A 19,206-nucleotide genomic window follows, 5' to 3' on the forward strand; every position below is an offset into this window, starting at 1 on the left:
TAAAATCTATTTTCTTATCAATATAAGATTAATTTTCAACCGATAACACCACCTAGTTCAAATGCTTTATGAAAAAAATTGAGATTTCATCATAAAATTAATTGACAATATAAAAAATAACCTAACTACTTCTAAACACATGTAAAACCTATTTTCTCATTAATATAAGATTAATTTTTAATCGATAATACTACCTAATTCAAATGCTTATATATTTTTCAATTGTCAAAAAAGAAAGAGAAAAAATTGCATTGTTTCTTTTTTTGTTTCTTGAAGAAAAACATCTTGTCCTGTCAACGCGTAGGACCAGAAACTTTAGTCCCACGAAGACCGCAAAGTTTGCTTCTCTCTCCTCCTCTTCTTCTCTTTCTCTCTCTCTCTCTAGAAGTTAGAAACCATAAATCACACGCACACACAAACCCAAATTCCGAGAGCCAAGTCAGAGTGTTCAGAGCCAAAAAGCAAAGAAATTCAGAAAGCCAAAAAGAGAAGGATTTTCAGAAGAGCTCCTCTCCTTCTCTCTCTCTCTCTCTCTCTCTCTCTCTCTCTCTATAAAAACCAACCAGAAAACTCTGCCAAAACCCGTCAGTCTGGAATTCTGGAAAAACCAGCTCGAAATCCCCGAATACCATTTCCGGGGTATCGGGTCTGACACCCACTTCACCAACACAAAACCCCACTTCTCAAATTCCCTCCCACTTCTCGATACACACACACTCTGTTTCTCTCTCTCTCTCTCTCTCTCTCTCTGACTGTCTCTCTCTAAAAAGAGCATAAAGAGCTCAGCTTTAATTCTTTACTCACCAAACCTTTCATTTTTCTTACTGTAAATTGCAAAACCCATCTGAGCGGTTGCAGAAAAAAGTTAGTAACTCGTGGAGTTTTGTCAGTGCAAGTAAAAAAAATATGGCGGGAAATCCCCAAGAGGGACTTGGAGACGATTTCTTTGAGCAGATCTTAGCTGTGCCGCCGTCGTATAGTGCCGGTGGTGGTGGTGAGTCAGCTGGTGGTGGGTACGGAGGAGATGTGGGGTCCATGCCCATGGTGCTGCAGCTGGGTTCTGCTGGGTCTTCGGGTGGTGGTGCTGGGTACAGAGGAGGAGTTGGGATGGGGCTGGGTATGCCGTTGGGTTTGAACTTGGAGCAGGGTGGTTTTCTTGGGCGAGACAGCAGGTTCAGAGATGAAGCCAACAATACTAACAACACAAACAGTTCCAATGTTTCTGCTTCAATTAATGTAAGCCTCTCTCACTCCACTTTAATCTTAATTTTGTTTTAAGACTGTGACGTCAAAGTTGTCATAAGTTAGGTCAATTAATTAGAGCAGTAGCACCGAGTTTGAATCTCCTAAAGTAATCTTACAATATTGTATTAGACTAATTGGTTATAGCAGTTGCACATGAGTTCAAATTTCCTTCTACGTAATTTCTTTTCTTTGTAATGGATGTGAGAGTTGAGAACTAGTGTAGTGTAGATGCTAGCTGGGTTAGGGTATGCTTGTAAAATGAAGAGTTTGTAAGGTTAATTTGGTGAATGAATCTTGTTATTCGTTGTCAGGAGACTGACATATTGATTTAACTGACTGGCTTTACCTACGTTTGCAAATCTTGATGGCTTAGTATTTATTTGGTGTGGCAGGAAAGAGAATCTGTTCATATGTCAAGTTTGTTTCCAGCATTTGGACACTTGCAAAATCACTCATCACTCCGTCCAACGCCACCACCTCCACAACCTCCTCACCAGGTACGTCCAACGCTAACATTTCACAGTGACCAAGTTGCCCTCGCTATTTCAAAGATGCTCTCTTTATTGAGACAGACTTCTCTACATTTAGTGCGCCGCCGTGACAATTCTAAACCAATAACGCGATACTAGGTTATTGCGTTATTCGTTCAGAATGCAACAGTGATCTACTGTGAGTAGGTAAAGTCCTTTTGTTATGTTCCCCAAGGCCAAATAGTAAGATTGTCATAACTACTTGAACTTGAAATGTGTTACGAGAAAAATCAAATTATAGAGAACGAATTCATCGTCATATGACATTCCGATTCAATAATTCAATGTTATCTGGCGAGAAACTTCACATGGTTTTTTAGTATTAGATCGTTGTATCACGATAGCTGTGAACCCGTTTATGCAAATATTGCTCCTCTAGAGGATGAGGGGTACCGTTGATAATATTGTTGTAATCAAGGGCTTTGTTTCAAGCACATTAGTAGTAGGTAATGATGTGTAGTGCACGTGCTTGAGGGAGAGTGGAGAGTATTGTTTAGTAGGACGTGTCCGACAGACAGAAGGCTCCATAAACGTGTGGGTTGTTCGAACGTGTAGATGAGCTCTGCCGTCCGAGGAAAGAAATCTTTTAATGTGTCGGGAACACAACGCGGTATATCAGGTGTCATAATACAAGTGGTTGGAAATTAAAAAAAAAAAATCTCCAACCACTTGTATTATGACATTTGGTATATCAGCCCATGTTACCGTCACACTAAAAAAATCTCTCGTCTAAGGGACATTTTGGTCCTTTCGAGTTTCTCGAATTGCAATCTTTGTGGCTATCTCGGTGGCCACGCTCCTCTTGGTGTGTGGGAACATGCGCTCCTGTTCTTCACAGTGGAATGACTCCGGCTAGTTTGACTTTGTCAATATGTTGACTTGTGCTGACTAGGGTTGATTTGGACTTGTACATATTTTTGCATAATTTGGGGAGTTTGTTTAATTTTTTCAATTAGTTTGACATGTCCTAGGTTATTTTCGTTCTTGGATGTTTCAGTTATGACTCTTAGATTTGTTTCAAAAGTTAATCAATTTGGCGTGAATTGTTCGTTCTTAAAGAACTTCAAACAGTACATCGAAAACCTGTTCAATTATGAAAAGTTGAATGATTATTTTCTTCTTTGACATTAAGAACATATCTTGACTTGTCCAACTAAAAATTCAGTCATCCTCACCCACAAGCTGTTGCCAAGGATTTACGCAATGAGATGTCAAAACTTATTTTCGTAGTGTAATTTCGTGGACAATGTTTTGGTGTTTATCTCTTACTTGTAAAGCATATGATAGGAACGTTGGATAAGGATGTGAAATGACTTGTAAGATGGTTTTCTAAGTTGGTGTTCCACTGTGGACCGTCGGGATTAATTTGATGGAAATCCAAGTTGAAAACTTCCATCAAATTAATCCCGACTGTCTATAGTTTCGATTGTCCAGCTGAATTTTGACATATCTGTACTCACATCAGATGATTAAGTATGCATTAGTTCAAACCTAACACATGTTGATAATTTATGGATCGACTTAATTTTGTTAATCTTGGTGCCGCAGTTTCATAGCCAACCACCACCAGGGCCATCTAATGCTGTCCATCACCCTCCTTCCATCCGCCCAAGGGTTCGAGCAAGGCGAGGCCAAGCAACAGATCCCCACAGTATTGCTGAGCGGGTAAGCTAAATATTTCATATTTAAGAGAACCTAAATTGTTCTTTGTGGGAAAGTTAGCATTAAGTTCATTCTCATTGAAGACATCCAAGTCACTTCTGCTTAAAATGTAACATATAATTCAAGAAGTCACTCCAGCATGTATTTAGCCTATGCAATTTTGTTGAGACTGAAAAAGTCGTCTGCTATTCATTAGTGTCGAGGACTATACTAGTTTTCTAATAAAAAAGATCCCTTTTCTGAAAACACTTAAACAATTCATCCTGGCATCCAATCCGATGCCCTGCTTATCCAGTGCTATAGGTAATTATATGCGTATACGTATTTATCTTCTTGGTACAGTTACGCCGGGAAAGAATTGCAGAGAGAATGAAGGCTTTGCAGGAATTGGTACCTAGTTGTAACAAGGTTAGTGCCTTAAAGCGAGTTTTAGTACCTTTTGCTGGATGAATTGCATTTCTTCTTGTTTCATCGTGTCGAATTTTATTGATGTTTGAAAATGCCTAGCTTTTGATATATACATTTTGAAAGTATTGACATGTTATGACATCGTTGTGCAGACAGATAGGGCAGCTATGCTTGATGAAATTGTGGATTACGTGAAATTTCTAAGGCTCCAAGTCAAGGTATATATGAATCAAAATTCAAATAGATTCATAATCTCAAAAAGAATAATATTCGTATGTTTCAATTTCCTCTCCTTGGTTATCTGTTCGTATGTCCTCGGAGATGGGGTAATTTGGTACCTTCTTTTATTGCGTTTCTGTCCGAGGTTTCATTGCTTTTATATGTTCTGAAGTTGCTCTTCCATCAATTGCTCTTCCAAATTATTTCACAACTCCCTAATTCTCACAAAATATATATATATATATATATATATATATATATATATATATATATATACTTCCTCATCTTTTAACAAAAAACTGTTTTCTGCACGAAATTGTTAAAAGCGTTCTTCAAATTCATCGTTGCTTCGGAAACTTGTACGAAATGCTAACGTCTTCAAAATGTTTTCACCATAAGGTAGGTCCCTGTCATGTGGCATATCCCAGGCATCATTACAGGCATAGACACTTGCTTTGTATGAACTAGTTAATTTTTTTTTTTTCAAACATGAAATGGCTTTGTCTGCTTGGAACCTCTAGATTTCAACCAAGTCATAATCAAAATAGAAAAGGACACTAAGTGTACGACTTTCTTCTAATTTCAAAGTTAATCAACTTATTTTCTCGATACTTATCGATATGATTTTGTTTTTATGGAAACAGGTTTTGAGCATGAGTCGACTCGGGGGAGCAGGCGCAGTGGCTCAGCTTGTTGCCGACGTACCCCTATCAGCAGTCGAGGTTATTCTCTGCACATTTTTTAAATTGATCCGACTTATTGTGGAGGCAGGATATTAGAATTCACTGTTAGATGCATACAGTTCACCGCGACAAATGTACATACGTAATAATTACAAGAGTTTCTCTAATACATAACTAGGCTCGATGAACAGTCTAAAATGCATTGATAAATTAGAGTAGTCTATGTACTAATCCGCCCTTTCTGTCTCCCGTATTTTGACTATTTTTTTTTTCGGTTTTTGCTTTAATCCTATGAAGGGGGAGGGCATGGAAGGAGGAACCAATCAACAAGCATGTGAGAAGTGGTCGAACGATGGCACAGAACAAGAAGTAGCTAAGCTGATGGAAGAAGATGTAGGAGCTGCCATGCAGTTCCTCCAGTCCAAGGCCCTCTGCATCATGCCCATATCCCTCGCCCCAGCAATTTTCCGGACACATCAACCAGACGCACCAACAATGGTGAAGCCGGAATCAAACTCCTCCTCATAAGCCTCCTCAACAAAGTATCAACTATCGCATGCCCCCATCCACACCTCCCAGCACGCTTGCGGGCCCCACGTCCTGCCTTAGTACCCTTGTCACTCATGACAACGGGTAAATTTATAGGTCAAGTTCACTCAACTTTTTGAGTTTTGTCAAACAAGGGGCCGATTGTCATGCCATTGGAAACCCTAGGGGAGAATTTTTCAAAAGCAAAATTGATGTGTTCCCTCCTCCTCTTGTAACATCAATGGTGGGATTAGTTGAGTGAGTGTGACCTAAATACTTGGTGGTGGGAGCTCTTCAATTTTCTTATATGGATAATGGGAAATGGGGCCAATCAAAAGGGGTGGATGGGTTTGCATGATTGTATTTTCTGAAATATATATTTTTTTAATGCAAGTTGAAATTTGGATGATGGTTGGTTGTCTTGTAATGATATGTTGGAAGCTTCTGGTTTTGCAGAAAAACATGAGTTTGAGTTTGTTGTTTCTTTAAAAGTGAGGTGAGTACCTTTTTTTTTCAAATTTGATGAATAATTATTCAAGGGAAAGTTATTGGGGGAGAGGGATAGAAAATGACATCTTCTATAGAAAAATAATAATACGAAAGTTCTACTAAGTTTGCCGATGTATGACATGGACCAGAACAATAATGTTTGAATGGATAGCCAATAATTCAATAAAAAAATCTAAAGTCGAAAACTTTGGTGTACCTCGTGCATACTAAAAAAAATTTCAAAAAGACGAATCATACTCGACCGAACATGGATTTTTTAGGTATCGAATTGAGTTTCTTTTTTATTCAAAGCGGTGAGAAACACGGATGCAAAACCTTATGTGCAAAGATAAACATGTTCTTAGCCATTTGAGCTGCAATTGATGCAAAGAGTTCTAAGTAGATGAAATTTCACATATATGTATTAGGTCGGAAGCGTGCCATCTTCTTACAGCAAAATTGAATCATTGTCCCGGTATGGTAAAGTAGTTTAGAATATCTTATTGTCACCAACAGAAGGAATAGGCAAGGTAACATGTGGGCCTTTTCACAAAATCAATTGGGCTTTAACCAAATTTGGACCCATTGGCCCATTTACCTGTAAGAAAATTTAGGGTTCTCTGGTTTTGATCTAAACACAACGCTTCAATCTTTCTAGGGTTTCAAAAGTTTCACCTTTGATGATTGGTAAGTGCTATTTCAATTCACCATTTTCTTTGTAATTTCGATTAGCAAGTGTTGGGTTTTATCTTGGGTTTGTTTTAGTTTATGATTCTGTTTATTTCATATCAAAAGATTATGGTAATTGTTTGCTTATTGGAGATGGAAGATTTAGGATGCTGAAATCTGGACTTGAAATTTTGAACTTTCTACCAAGAAATGAACTTTTTCTTTAGTCGGAGCTCGGACGCCAAATCTGCAAATTCCCGCTGCGACCCTTTGTCTTCCGTTATTCTACATCGTAAATTTTGAAATTTTAAGCCTGAAAACTGATGGAAAGTTGGAAACAATTTACTAGAGGAAAAAATCAGAAAGATTTGACTGAAAGATTTGATCTTTCTGTTGGGGATTATGGGAGTTTGATTGTTTGTGGAATATAAGTGATGGGTTCTTTAAATGATGGAGAGTAGATTTGTTGGAATTTTTATCTATGCAGCAATGTGGGCGAGGCATTCGCTGCCTTTCGAGTTCGAGTTCAATGGGGAGGAGGATCCACTGGGATCCAACTGTTGCGCTCGAACTCAATCACCCGGCTCTTGTGTTGCTGGAGAAGTGCAGCACAAGGCACCATTTCAAGCAGATTTTGGGGCAAATGATGAGGACCTGTTTAATTGGTCAGACATTTCCCATGAGCCGGCTTCTCACATTCTCCGCCATCTCGCACCCTGAAAATTTAGACATGGCCGTCCTCCTTTTCGATCACTTTACTCCGAATCCCAATCTTTACATCTATAATTCGATGATTTCTGCATTATCTTTCTCGAAAAGCCAAGCATTTGCTCTGTACATTTCCATGCTCAAAGCTGGCATATGCCCTGATAAACACACCCTTCTTTACTTGCTCCAAGCATCCGAATGTGTAGTGGAAGCAAAGCAGATCCACAGCCATGCTGTAGTTACAGGTTTGTTGTCACATCGGTATTTGCAGAACACCCTCATGAAGATATATCTGGAAAAAGGGGAGATGGGGCTTGCTCAACAGTTGTTTGATGACGTGCCAACGCCGGATACAGTCCCGTTCAATATCATGACCGTTGGTTATGCTAAGATGGGATATTTTTCGGAAGCTCTGCAACTGTTTTATGAAATGGTGGGTTTGGGTCTCGAGCCGGATGAGTTTACCATTCTAGGACTTCTTATATCTTGTGGACTATTAGGAGATGCTCGGCTTGGAATGTCTGTTCATGCATGGATTGAGAGGAGGAAGGCCATTACGTCTGGAAATTTGATTTTGGGTAATGCTCTTTTAGACATGTATGTGAAATGGAACAAATTGGAGGTTGCCCAAAGTCTTTTTGATGCTTTAACGGAGAAGGATATCGTGTCCTGGAACACCATGGCTGCAGGATATGCCAAGGTTGGGAAAATAGAACTTGCGCAGAATTATTTTGAGCAAATGCCTAGAAGAGATCTTGTTTCTTGGAATTCATTAATTGCTGGATATGCCAAGAAGGGCGATTACACAATGGCAGTGAAGGTATTCAACGAAATGATTACGGAGAATGCGAAGCCTGACAGTAACACTCTGGTTAATTTGGTCTCTGCTGCAGCGGAAACTGGAGCGCTGGACCATGGAAGATCAATGCATGGCTTGATTGTGAGGATGCAGTTGAAAATAGATGTATTTTTGGGTTCGGCATTAATAGACATGTACTGCAAGGCCGGAAGCATTGAACGAGCCTTCATGGTTTTCCGGGGACTGAAAGAGAAAGATGTTACCGTATGGACAACAATGATTTCTGGATTCGCATTCCATGGTTACGGGCGCCAAGCCCTGGATCTGTTTTCGGAGATGCAGAGAGGGCTATCACCAAACGGGGTGACTCTTCTTGCTGTTCTTACAGCTTGTAGCCACAGCGGACTTGTGGATGAAGGGCTTAATCTATTCAACAACATGGACAAAAAATTTGGTATTGAACCAGGAGTTGAGCACTATGGGTGTTTAGTGGACCTTTTATGTCGATCGGGAAGGCTGGCAGAGGCGAAAGAAGTGATAAAAAAGATGCCGGTAAAGCCAAGTCGAAACATTTGGGGAGCAATGCTGAGTGCTTGTAGAGCACAGGGAGACATGGAACTAGCTGAAACAGCTTCAGCAGAGCTACTGAAGTTAGAGCCCGGGAGAGAGGGCGGATACATTATGATGTCGAATATTTACGCTGCTTGTGGAAAGTGGAGCTACTCGGATAAGATTCGAGAAGTCATGGAGGTCAGGGGAGTGAAGAAGACCGCAGGTTGCAGTAGCGTGAACGTCGACGGAGTTGTCCACAACTTTGTTGCCGCCGATAAGCGGCATCCGAGATGGGAAGAAATCTTCCTTGTTTTGCAGTGCATGAAAAGTGAAATGAAGCTGGCTGCTGGTTTCCAATTTGATCCATTTGTATAATCTTGGAAAATTGGCTAAATTGCTCGGGAATCGAATCCACGTTGTTAAGTTTTGTTTGGAGTGCTTTTAAAATGGCTAAAAGTATCATTAGTGAAAGTGTTTTTTGGACCGATCTTTAATAAAAATACAAGTGAAACCTGAAAAAGTAGTGTTTCCTACAAGAAATACATGCTTCTTATAAGAAGCATTTCAAGTGTTTTTAGAACCTAAAAGCATTTTTACCAGAAACATTTTCAACCATTTTAAAAGCATTTTCAAACAAACCTTAAATTGATCAAATCAAATGGCGGTGACATATTAGTGCTCCCTTTTTTTTTCCTTTTTTTTTAGGTATCACACTAAAAAGCGTAAGACTAATTCCCAGTGCGGCCCAAAAAAAGTTCAAAGACATTTCAATAAAAAGTTCAAAGACATTTCAATTCATTCTTGACTAGTCAACTGACACATTTCCATCTAAATATATTTTAACCAAAAATGTTTTCAGCCACTTTAAAATACTTCCAAATGAACCGTCAATCGACAAAAAGTTTATCATTTCAAGAATTGAGATTGAAAATGTTATCGTTCTCGTGACAATTTATCTATAATATTCATTGTCAGGAATGAGATTCACTTACTCGAGTAGACTAGCGGAAGGTAAAACTGTAAAAGTTATAAACATAAAAACTTTCTTATCTTTTGAACAGTTACTTAAGAAATCACCCACTTCAGGAAACAAAAGGTTTACAAAGTATAACCAATTAAAGCCAGATTTGTACAACAGTTCACAGAAAATGTTCAAAAATATGTTACATCCTACCACAAGTTTCTCCTCCTGCAGTAAACTGAGAGAACCGAAAAACGGAACACTAGCCATGGTCAATCTGCGCAAAACTCATCGAGATTTACTCCCGAATGAAGTGGTTCAAAAGTATCTATCTCTGAGCGACACGACTGATCATGTTGCCATGGAGGTTGCACTAATCCCGCTACCGTCCCTCAACCCTTGAAGCCACATATGTAGTGTCCTTTGCACATAGTCAGCTACGATTCTTAACCTTCCTTGACCACTGTCTACTCCTGAGCTACCATGATGTTCCACAGTTCGAGCAACCTTGTGTTTACACTTCTCCCAGTCATCAGTGCGCAACCAGCAAGCTCGACCTCCATGGCTTCCTTCCATACCAAGAAAGGACACGTTAGGATTTTCACCAAACGAATATCTCAACCTCACTGAGACACAGTATGGCAACCATGCAGCTCCACCAGCGGCATTTATAAGAGGTATGTGAGCAGGATCAAGAACAAGAGTCAGTGCAAAATCAACCGAGTTATGAGGCCGATCATAATGAATATTGCTTTTGGCAACAGATGAATGATCCATACTCGAGCCAGCATGGTTTTCAAGACATAATTCAACACGGGGTTTTTGGGCAGGTGCCATATCTCCCCCTTGTGACTGGGCTAGTGCTTTTTTCCATGCTATTAATTTCAAGAATTCTCTTAAAACTGATATGGGTAAGGTGAGGAGAGTAATGAACGACGCAACCCGAGAAGCATCATAAGGCTCTGAAGCAACACGTCGACTGAAGTAGTCACATATTTCTCCTATTTCGGCTGTAGATAATTCCTCATTAGCAATGTTTGTATTTGGCTGTTGCCCTTGTTGCTGCTGCTGATGGAATCGTTTCACGCTCAGTACTTGAAGAAGAAGTTGAACTCTGTGAACGCTTACTGCAAATACATAGCCACTGCAGAAACACAAGCAATCAGTTCAAAGAACAAGTAGATAAGCCTGGAAGATTCACCGAAAACTTGTATGGATAAACTGCACCCGAGGACTACTAATGTTAAGGGTGAATATTATCATGTAATATAAGTAACATAATTAACTGAGTGATCTGGTACCAGTATTGAACATAAAATAGGGAAGTTTTTAATAAACAAAAAATATCACAAATGTGTATGTCCATCTTGTCCGGATGTTTTCTTAGGGAACTCCCCTTTGCGTTGGCATAACTTATCCGCAACGATAAAAGGAGATGTAATCACATCATCGTAAGATTAAGAATAAGTACTCGAAAATAAAGTTTCTGAGATGTGTAAAGATTGGCCTGAAAAGCACCTACCCAACAAAGAATCTCAAGGCGGGCTGCTCCTGGTCTAAATTTAGAAGGGCACCTTCATTGTCTTTCAGAATTGACCCCAAAATCTCTTTCAACAGATTTGGTAGCTGTGCGAATAGCCATAGAACTCCAAGATACTTGAGAATACCTCTTAGCACCTTTTTAAGAGCAACAAGAGGAACCCAACCACCTCCATACCCTCCGTCATCTCCAAGACCAATAATGGCTGTATTCAGTTCTCCTCTCACATGAGCAGGGACACCAGGACCTGGGGATCTTCGTAAAGCTGGCCCTGCTGAGCTGACAACAGCCAAATTTGAGGATACTGGAGAAGCATTTCCGACACGGTTTAAACCAGCCACTTGGTTGTTGCCTGTCCTAGACATTGCAGCAGAACTAGGAAGGTTAACCCTATTTCCATTTACAGTTGACAGTTGGGAACCTGAACTGGGGTTTTGATTGATTGAACTTGACAGTCCTGCCTGTTGACCACCGGTGAAATTAGTATCTAAACCATTCAATTCTTGGGCTACATGCTCCATAATAAATGGTCTAAACTGAGGGCAAGGTAATGACCCTCCAATTGAAGGCCCCCCATTGGGTGGCGTTGCTGGTTGCAACCAAACCTGATCTCCGGCAAAACAGCGCATGTCAACTGCAAAATTCTTTCGGTATATGATCCGTATCCAATAGGGTCCACGTAGCACAACAGAGACATCAATGGGCAACAGTGAGCTGGGTACAATGCCAGGTCCACCTCGGCCAGCACCAGCTAACCCAGCAGGCCCATGGAGGCTATGATTTGCAAGAGGCCCTGTAGCAGGAGATGAAACTGGGTTCCCCATAGGGCCAGGAGACTGACCAGCATTTGTGGTTGAACTAGTTGGCATAAGGCCCTGAGATGATAAGTACCCAGCCTGTTTTGGGATAGAAGAGAGAACTCCTCCAGGGACCCCCGGGATAGGACTAGCTCGTGCAGGTCGTGTTGCAGCTGCAAGAGCATGTAAGGGCCCTGCAGTGAGTCGAATGCAATCCAAAAGTGATGCAACTTCAGCTCCATTTATAAAATCTTCCAGAAACTGTAAAGAACAGAAAAGGTATTGTCATTAATGCATACATTTTTAATCAGAAACAAATTGGTGGGAAACATGAAGTTACCTCTGTAATAATACATAAATCTAAATTGCTCGAATGCATGTCAAAAACTAGCTTTTGACGACTACATTTTGATGTACTCCTTTGTAAAGCAACTTTGATAGAATTGTGCATGCAGTTTTAATATACCTTTTTTGCTGTCATGAAAAGTTTTTTAAGGCACCTCGAAAAATCCTAATCCAACATCAAAAGATATTTCCATGGAATCACCGCAAAATAGTTGAAAATTATATTTTTTGAAATTTCTCCAGAATTCTATTAAATTCATTAAAGATGACATGTTCATGCACGACCTTTGAAGAAAACAAAATCAGAGGATGAATGCAGGACTCAATTTCACATAAGGTGAATCTTAATATAAAACATCACTTCACACCAAATAAGAATGCGCTCAATTGAAAATGCTAAAAGAAACAAACCAGAAAAAATAAATTAGAAACTTGTGAATGTACCTTGGTATGGGGCCAAAGTTGGTCGGGGGATACATGCATAGTACAACCCTCTTTACCTGATTCCCACTCTACAACAAAGCGAGCAAGGACACCTGATCCAAAACTGAACCACAGACTCATAAGTCCAACAGCCTCAATTCTAAATGCCCTTCGCATTTGCTCAGAAAGTCTATCGGTTGCCTCTTGAGAACCTTTGACTCCTGGTGATTTAAAATCGGGGTTTGTGCTACTTTCTTCTGGCTTATCATCTGCTCGAACACCAAGCAATTTCCGCATCCCAAGAGCAAACATTCTTGCATTAGAAAGTCTTTGGATGTCTGCCACTAACTTCTTAATACTATCAGCCTCCACAGATTGGTAACAAAGAACAACACCTTCTGGATCATAGCGAACATGAGAGTCTATGTCAGACGTATTGGCAATTCGAACACCAGTACCCCAAGGTGTACTATTGCTTCCTTTTTGAAGCTCCCACAAATCCCTGAAATGCTGGTCATTTATTTTGACATCCCAATAAATGCTTCCAGGTCTGCCAAGTCGCAAGCATAAGTGTTGCCATGAATCACCTCTGGCAAATGGAATTCGAAACCATATGTTTGATGATGTACTTCTTAGACCCACTTCTTCAACATAAGGGATGTCCAGAGCCGCCATCTGGCTAGTTAATCTGGCATGCTTAATACAAAGTGAACAGTGCCTGATCACATGAAGAAGGGCTGAAACATAAATGCTAGAAGGTGCATTTCCCCTGTTTGCTTCAGATATAAGATCCCCGTAATTGTAGACTTCAAAATTTGAAATTATATCCCTCGACATAAGCACCTGTGAGGAAGACTGCTGAGGACGAGTTACTTCAGAAGTTTTCCTCTTTTTAAGAACTCCGGAATCAGCTTCAAAACCCTGAAGTGATGGGATCAAATTCAACATATCTGAAAGTGTGCGCTTGCGAGGTTTTCTATCATTTTTCGCAACATCAATATTAGGGCTATGACATACTCCAGAATCTGGGGCCTGGGCTGGCAGAGAAAAAAAGAGTCTAGCAATATAAGACTTAGTAAAAAGTATAAATAGTACTAAATCAATATGTATAATGCAGTTTTCCATCTTAATAAAATTATCACAGAGAAAGTATCTTACATACGGGAGTTGTTGCACATGTTGATCCGGAAACTCTGAAAGGTCCAGTTAAAGGCCCATTAGGTGAACTTTTGGACCCGTTGGGTCTCACACTTGGCCCAGAAACTCTGGGGCCAGTAGACCGGGTTGGAGATAACAGCCGGGATGATTTACTCCCATATATTGCACTCTTTGGAGTTTCATTCAGAAATCTCAGCTGATCCTCATCCATTGAAGTACCAGAACCATACTCAACTGACTGTGGAGACCTAAGAGAAGCCAAATCCTGATCAGACTTTGACACTGGTATTTTCTTCACAGAGGCACTCCTTCCTGGGCCAGAAGATAGATTACCAAGAGAAGTAGAATGTACGGGGCTTTTCAAATTATTTGATGGATATAATGATCCATTATAGTGGGTGGCCATACTAGAAAGCTTTGAAGAATTGTTTAACTGTGGTATCAGCGCACCTCCTTCCCACTTAGGAGAGGGACGATTCATCGGAACAGAGCCAAAATGAGAAGCAGGAACAGAAAAAGGAGGTACAGATAACCCCTTCTCCAGTTCAAACACTTCGTCTACAACAGAAGAAAAACTCGATGGCGGACACCCAGCAATAGGCATAGAACCTTCATGGCTGATTTCCAAAAGAAGACCATTTTCAGCAGACTGATTAGAACCCCTGGAACTGGCCAGAAAGGAATGTAGTTTTCCCAAGTCAAGCAAACTTAAATTCATATCATCTTCATGCATCTGCATCTGGCTAACATCAATTTTCTTGATCCGCATCACATGATTTAGGTCATTAAAAGAATCAGGTTTTCTGGACGGATCTGGATGAGTTTCAAGCAATTTAAATAGGGGTTTAAAGTCCTTATCAAGTTGCATCAGCAGGAAATAAGAGGTACCGCAATCAGGAAACCCCATTAGCAACATAGTTGAACCATTTAAAATGTTCTTTGGTATTTTAACTGCAGGAAAACCATGTTCATACACCTACAAGAATACAATTCATATACAGTGAATCAGTACGTAATCCTCAACTGCCCTAGTGATTTTTGCTTTTGAAAAAAAAATGTCAAAAGAAGAAAAAGAATGTTACCTCAAGGCCTAAAAACCTGCCAGTCGATGCAAATAAGTGCAAAATACTTTTGATTCTCAAGCTTATGAAAACTTCAGCTGCAGTCATACTTCCTTGATTTAAAGCATCTTCAAATTCGGACAAAACTCCCGAAGAAGCAAGAATATTACGAGAGGACTGAAGAAGAAATCGCCCATTCCTGCAAGTCAGCAATGTTACAGAAGACATCTTTCTAAAGCATCTACATAAGAATACCAAAATTGTGTCCAAATGAACCACCAGAATGTCCTGAGATTCTGAAATCAAAAGAACTACTAGAAAAGTACATCAAAAACTTGTCCCAATGTCTAACCAGAAACAATATTGGCTGCACATTTTTCTTAGTTCATCCAATCAGTTTTTTTTTAAAGTCCATTGGCAAGTCTTAATTCATATATCCTGTAATCATATACTGATAATCATATAAGCAAGGATACCTTAAATTTATTCCCAGGGTGAAAAATGATGAGCCATAGGCACGCACACGTAATACTTCCTGCCCTTCATACTCTCCAGCATTGGACTTATCATCTTTCTGCACGCAGAAATTTAGGAAATCAAAATATGAAGAAAATAAACCCCGAAAAACACATCCATGAAAAAACAGTAGTGTCCTGAGACTACATTCAAGAAGAAAAAAAAAGAATAACCAGAATGAACAACCAGAAATAAGTAACAAGAAAACGTGAAACAACCTTTTTATGGTCTGCATCCACTTCTTCCACATGAGACTGAAGAGAAACATCCCCTGCACCTCGGCAGATTTGAACATTCTTCACCAGCTCTTTCTGAATTTCAAGCAGACGAGTATATCTATTACAGCAGATGGCTCTCAGAAGCAACTTCTCAACATCAATACAGTTTTGGTCAAGAGAAAATTCTGCCTCCTTTCCAGTTAATGGATCTATGACAAATGTGCTATGAAGACACTTTATCTGCAGATCCGGTCCTGGTTCAATTTTTATAGACGGACATGATCCTGAACCAGAAATACCATTGTTTTTATCAAAATCTAGCCAGTATAAAATTTTCAACCCTGGCGTTCGTAGACCAGATGAATCAGTTTCTCCATCTTGATTTAATTGCGCAGAGGCAGAAGTCCCTGCATGACCCGTGCTCCCATCAGATATAAGCTCAAATCGAATTGCGTCTTTCCATCTCCCTTGCCGAAGAGCTTGTACTTGCCTTGTGACAGTACCCATGATAAGTGCAACACAAAGCTCATGCAGAACTGAGTAAAGTATCATGAACGGATCTTCTGCATCAGCCATTCTGCGCTCTAAATCATCCCCAAGAAGATGACGCCGCGATACTTCAAGCTTTACAGGTCCACTTTTCTCACCAACAAGCAGATCCAAATGCAGTATCCTCCACATTGATAGGTGCCCTCGGTAGCCTAGAGTCACCAAAACCTTGAATTCTCCATCAACACGAATCACTGCTGTACCATCGGAGACTTTAACATCAGTAATTTCTTTTGGAAGTGATACTTCTAGTAATTTAGATCGCACAAGTGTGTCCAGCTTTTTCAAAGCTGGCTTCTGCTGTTCCTCATTTAGTGAACTCTGGATGCCCACATCTTCTACACATTTCGGCAAACGCTGATATGACCCTGTTAGGAGGATTTCAATTGCAGATGGGACATCGTAAACAGGAGCACAAGCTTGCTGCAGCCCATCATGCATGAAAAATAGTGAATCTGCTGCTTGAGTGAAACAGGTATCATGACTTGATAGAGTGGAGGAAAGTTGCTGGCAGTATTGTATTAACGGGACCTGCAAATAGAAATGCATGGATAATATTAATAGCTGAAAATTTATAGTTTTCCAAATTGAAAAGTGCTTCCATGGATTAGAATAAATTTCAAGGAACATGAAGCATCAGGGACACTATAAACTCTAGGCATTTCAGCACAAGGTATGGTTTGTAGAACTTCATAATAACCAATAAGCACATCCATGGCATGGCTTTTGACTTCAAAATTCAGAAACTACTCTGTACCTAGGGGAAAACAACTAGTTCATATCACGAGCTAATAAACTATCGTATAAAATCAACTTTTTAACCACCTGAAGACATAAAGAAACATGCACCAGAAAATCATCTTCCATATCCCAGAAGGCAGAAAGCAACAAATAATACCCAATAATCCATTTTTCCTTTCCTGGCCAAAACAAAAACCCTTAATTCCCATTATTCAAACCCACGAAGTAAGAGACACCAAAAAACAAAAACAAAAATCAACAAATCCCTAAATCAAACCCCATAAACCCTCAGCCCTGAACCCTCGAACAGAAAAACACCAATACAACAAGCAAACACCGAATCGTTAAATGAAAATACAACTTAATCGTACATTCTTACATCATTTGAAGCACAAATTTTGGTACACGATATCGAAATCTATTTTCTAGCCCGAAAAGATGAAGCCTTTAACTTGCAATACAATTTTCGAAGGGACAGAAACAAACCCTTGGAAGAAACCGAATTCAATTCATATTCCCCACCAAAAACAACCCTAAAGTAACATAATTTAACGCATAATTCACAAAATATGACGCAAAATGTTTAATTTTTACACCCAATTGACCGCCAAACAAAAACCCGAAATCGATTTCTGGAGTGAGGGAGTAGAATAACGAGACCTGTTGGCACCACTTGGCGAGGACATTGAGCCTGAGCATGCGTTGCTGGGTCTTGGCCAAGTACTTCAGCAGTCCAATTTTCTTATCGGTATCGGACTGGTCCGGCGCCGCCTTCGATTTCTCGGTGAGCTCTTTCAGCGCGAGGAAAGATTCCTCGGCGGCGCGGCTCACCAGGGCGGAGAACTCCACCGTCTGTTGCCCTAGCTCCGACGCCATTCTTGTGGTTCCCGAATTGAGAGAAATCAGGTTGGGATTGGAAAGATCCCTAGCTGCTGGGAGAAGATTAGGCCGTTAAGGTTTGTAGAGAGAGAGAGAGAGAAAGGAGCTCCGGTGCTTTTTCAGTTCTCTCTCCATAGGCGTCGTTGTGTTCGTGAAGGGCTTTCGAATTGGTTCTGATTCTTTCAAAAGTTTTTAACTTTTGAGAATTGAGTTTCTAGGAAGAGAAAGTTTGGAGAGAAAGAGAGGAGGTGAAATGTTGGTGAGTTCCTTGGTTTATCTTAAAACACTCATCTTCCAATCGAAAGGTTAAGAGGGCTAGGGTCGAAAATAATTCAAAAACCATTTTCAATCAAGGACCATACCAAATGACTCGTAAATTTTATTGGACATAAAATGACCAAAAGGCTAACCAACGGACCATTTTCAGCCAACCTGCTGGTTAGCCCGATTTCTTTTTCTCTCTTTTTTATTTTTTTCTTTTCCATTTGCCCAACCTACTATAGGGTTTAGGGCTTAGGTTTTTTTTTTGGTCCTAGTCCACTTTTTTTATAGCTTTTTTTTAATTTTTGTAATTTTTTCATACACCGTTTCTCACATATTTTCATCACTCCATAGTATCTTACCTCATTTTATTTCAATTCTTCATATTCCATACTATAACTCTTCGATCCTTGATTGGAGATGGTTTTTTGTGACAGAGCTAAAACAAGCCCTATGGCCCTTTGGCTCTGGGTTGGAGATGATAAGAAATATGGTCCTGCACTGTTCATTAAAATATTAATTTCTTGAAAGACCAGAGGGCTAAAACGAGTCATCTGGCCAGCCTTCGGTTGGAGATGGCCTTATATAGAGAAAGAAAAACTTGTTAACTTGTTAGACCATCTCCAACTTAAGGGTCCAAAGGGCTAGAGGGCCGAAAATAGCCCAAAAACCGTCTCCAACCGAGGGCTAAGTCAAAGGGCTCATGGACCCCACTGGACAAAAAAATGCTAAAGGGCCAACCGGCTGGCCCAAATGAGCCAGCCAGCCAGCCTCGAGCCGGACCAGAATTTTGAGTATTCCTGTGGAATATAACCGACAATATTGTACTTATTCCTGTCGATTATACCTGATAGTAATGGTAGGCCTTTTTTTTTTTTTTTTTTTTTTTAAAATTCTATTTTTTTTTTCCTATGACTTCCTAAGCCATTATTGTGACATCTCACATCACCTAGGGGAGTGATCCTTATATGTATATTCTCATCTCTACCTAGCACGAGACCTTTTGAAAGCTCATTGGCTTCGGGCTCCGTTGGAACTCCGAAGTTAAGCGAGTAGCGCGCGAGAGCACTTCCATGATAGGTGACCCACTGGGAAGTTCTCGTATGAGTTTCTAGAAATAAAACCATGAGGGTGTGTTAGGGGCCCAAAGAGGACAATATCGTGCTACGGTGGAGTCGGGCTCGGGAAGTGGTCCTGCTCGAGGCGGGATATGACAATTTGGTATCAATGCCTAACTCTGGTCGTGGTGTGCTGACGAGGACGTC

At 40.2% G+C, this 19,206-nt stretch overlaps 3 protein-coding genes across 3 annotated transcripts; 2 read left to right on the top strand and 1 right to left on the bottom strand.

Moving 5' to 3' along the window:
- The first annotated feature begins 387 nt into the window (after positions 1-387).
- Positions 388-5,684, top strand: LOC137722684 (transcription factor UNE12-like). The gene is made up of 7 exons (XM_068461745.1): positions 388-1,236; positions 1,638-1,742; positions 3,324-3,440; positions 3,780-3,845; positions 3,998-4,063; positions 4,709-4,786; positions 5,045-5,684. Exons 1-7 carry the CDS (start codon positions 907-909, stop codon positions 5,273-5,275), a joined length of 993 nt encoding a protein of 330 aa, XP_068317846.1. The 5' UTR covers positions 388-906; the 3' UTR covers positions 5,276-5,684.
- Positions 5,685-6,381: 697 nt separating this feature from the next.
- On the top strand, positions 6,382-8,918 carry LOC137723391 (pentatricopeptide repeat-containing protein At3g04750, mitochondrial). The gene has a single exon (XM_068462584.1). The coding sequence runs from the start codon at positions 6,915-6,917 to the stop codon at positions 8,865-8,867; it is 1,953 nt and encodes a 650-aa protein (XP_068318685.1). The 5' UTR covers positions 6,382-6,914; the 3' UTR covers positions 8,868-8,918.
- A 661-nt stretch (positions 8,919-9,579) lies between these two features.
- Positions 9,580-17,958, bottom strand: LOC137722322 (mediator of RNA polymerase II transcription subunit 14-like). The gene is made up of 8 exons (XM_068461290.1): positions 17,462-17,958; positions 15,512-16,591; positions 15,254-15,351; positions 14,799-14,976; positions 13,717-14,692; positions 12,580-13,595; positions 10,976-12,051; positions 9,580-10,597 (listed from the first exon to the last, which is right to left on the bottom strand). The coding sequence occupies exons 1-8, from the start codon at positions 17,675-17,677 to the stop codon at positions 9,805-9,807; spliced, it is 5,433 nt and encodes a 1,810-aa protein (XP_068317391.1). The 5' UTR covers positions 17,678-17,958; the 3' UTR covers positions 9,580-9,804.
- Between the last annotated feature and the right edge of the window lie 1,248 nt (positions 17,959-19,206).

The sequence above is a fragment of the Pyrus communis genome, chromosome 17, assembly GCF_963583255.1.
Source record: "Pyrus communis chromosome 17, drPyrComm1.1, whole genome shotgun sequence".
NCBI lineage: Eukaryota > Viridiplantae > Streptophyta > Magnoliopsida > Rosales > Rosaceae > Pyrus > Pyrus communis.

Excerpts from the sequence above, each read along its gene's own strand:
- LOC137722684 (XM_068461745.1), top strand. The coding sequence starts at position 907 with ATGGCGGGAAATCCCCAAGAGGGACTTGGAGACGATTTCTTTGAGCAG. Across the intron at positions 3,441-3,779 it reads CCCACAGTATTGCTGAGCGG|TTACGCCGGGAAAGAATTGC; the intron begins GTAAGCTAAATA and ends TTCTTGGTACAG. Across the intron at positions 4,787-5,044 it reads TACCCCTATCAGCAGTCGAG|GGGGAGGGCATGGAAGGAGG; the intron begins GTTATTCTCTGC and ends AATCCTATGAAG.
- LOC137723391 (XM_068462584.1), top strand. The coding sequence starts at position 6,915 with ATGCAGCAATGTGGGCGAGGCATTCGCTGCCTTTCGAGTTCGAGTTCA.
- LOC137722322 (XM_068461290.1), bottom strand. The coding sequence starts at position 17,677 with ATGGCGTCGGAGCTAGGGCAACAGACGGTGGAGTTCTCCGCCCTGGTG. Across the intron at positions 15,352-15,511 it reads TGGATGCAGACCATAAAAAG|AAAGATGATAAGTCCAATGC; the intron begins GTTGTTTCACGT and ends TTCTGCGTGCAG. Across the intron at positions 14,693-14,798 it reads GCAGGTTTTTAGGCCTTGAG|GTGTATGAACATGGTTTTCC; the intron begins GTAACATTCTTT and ends GTATTCTTGTAG.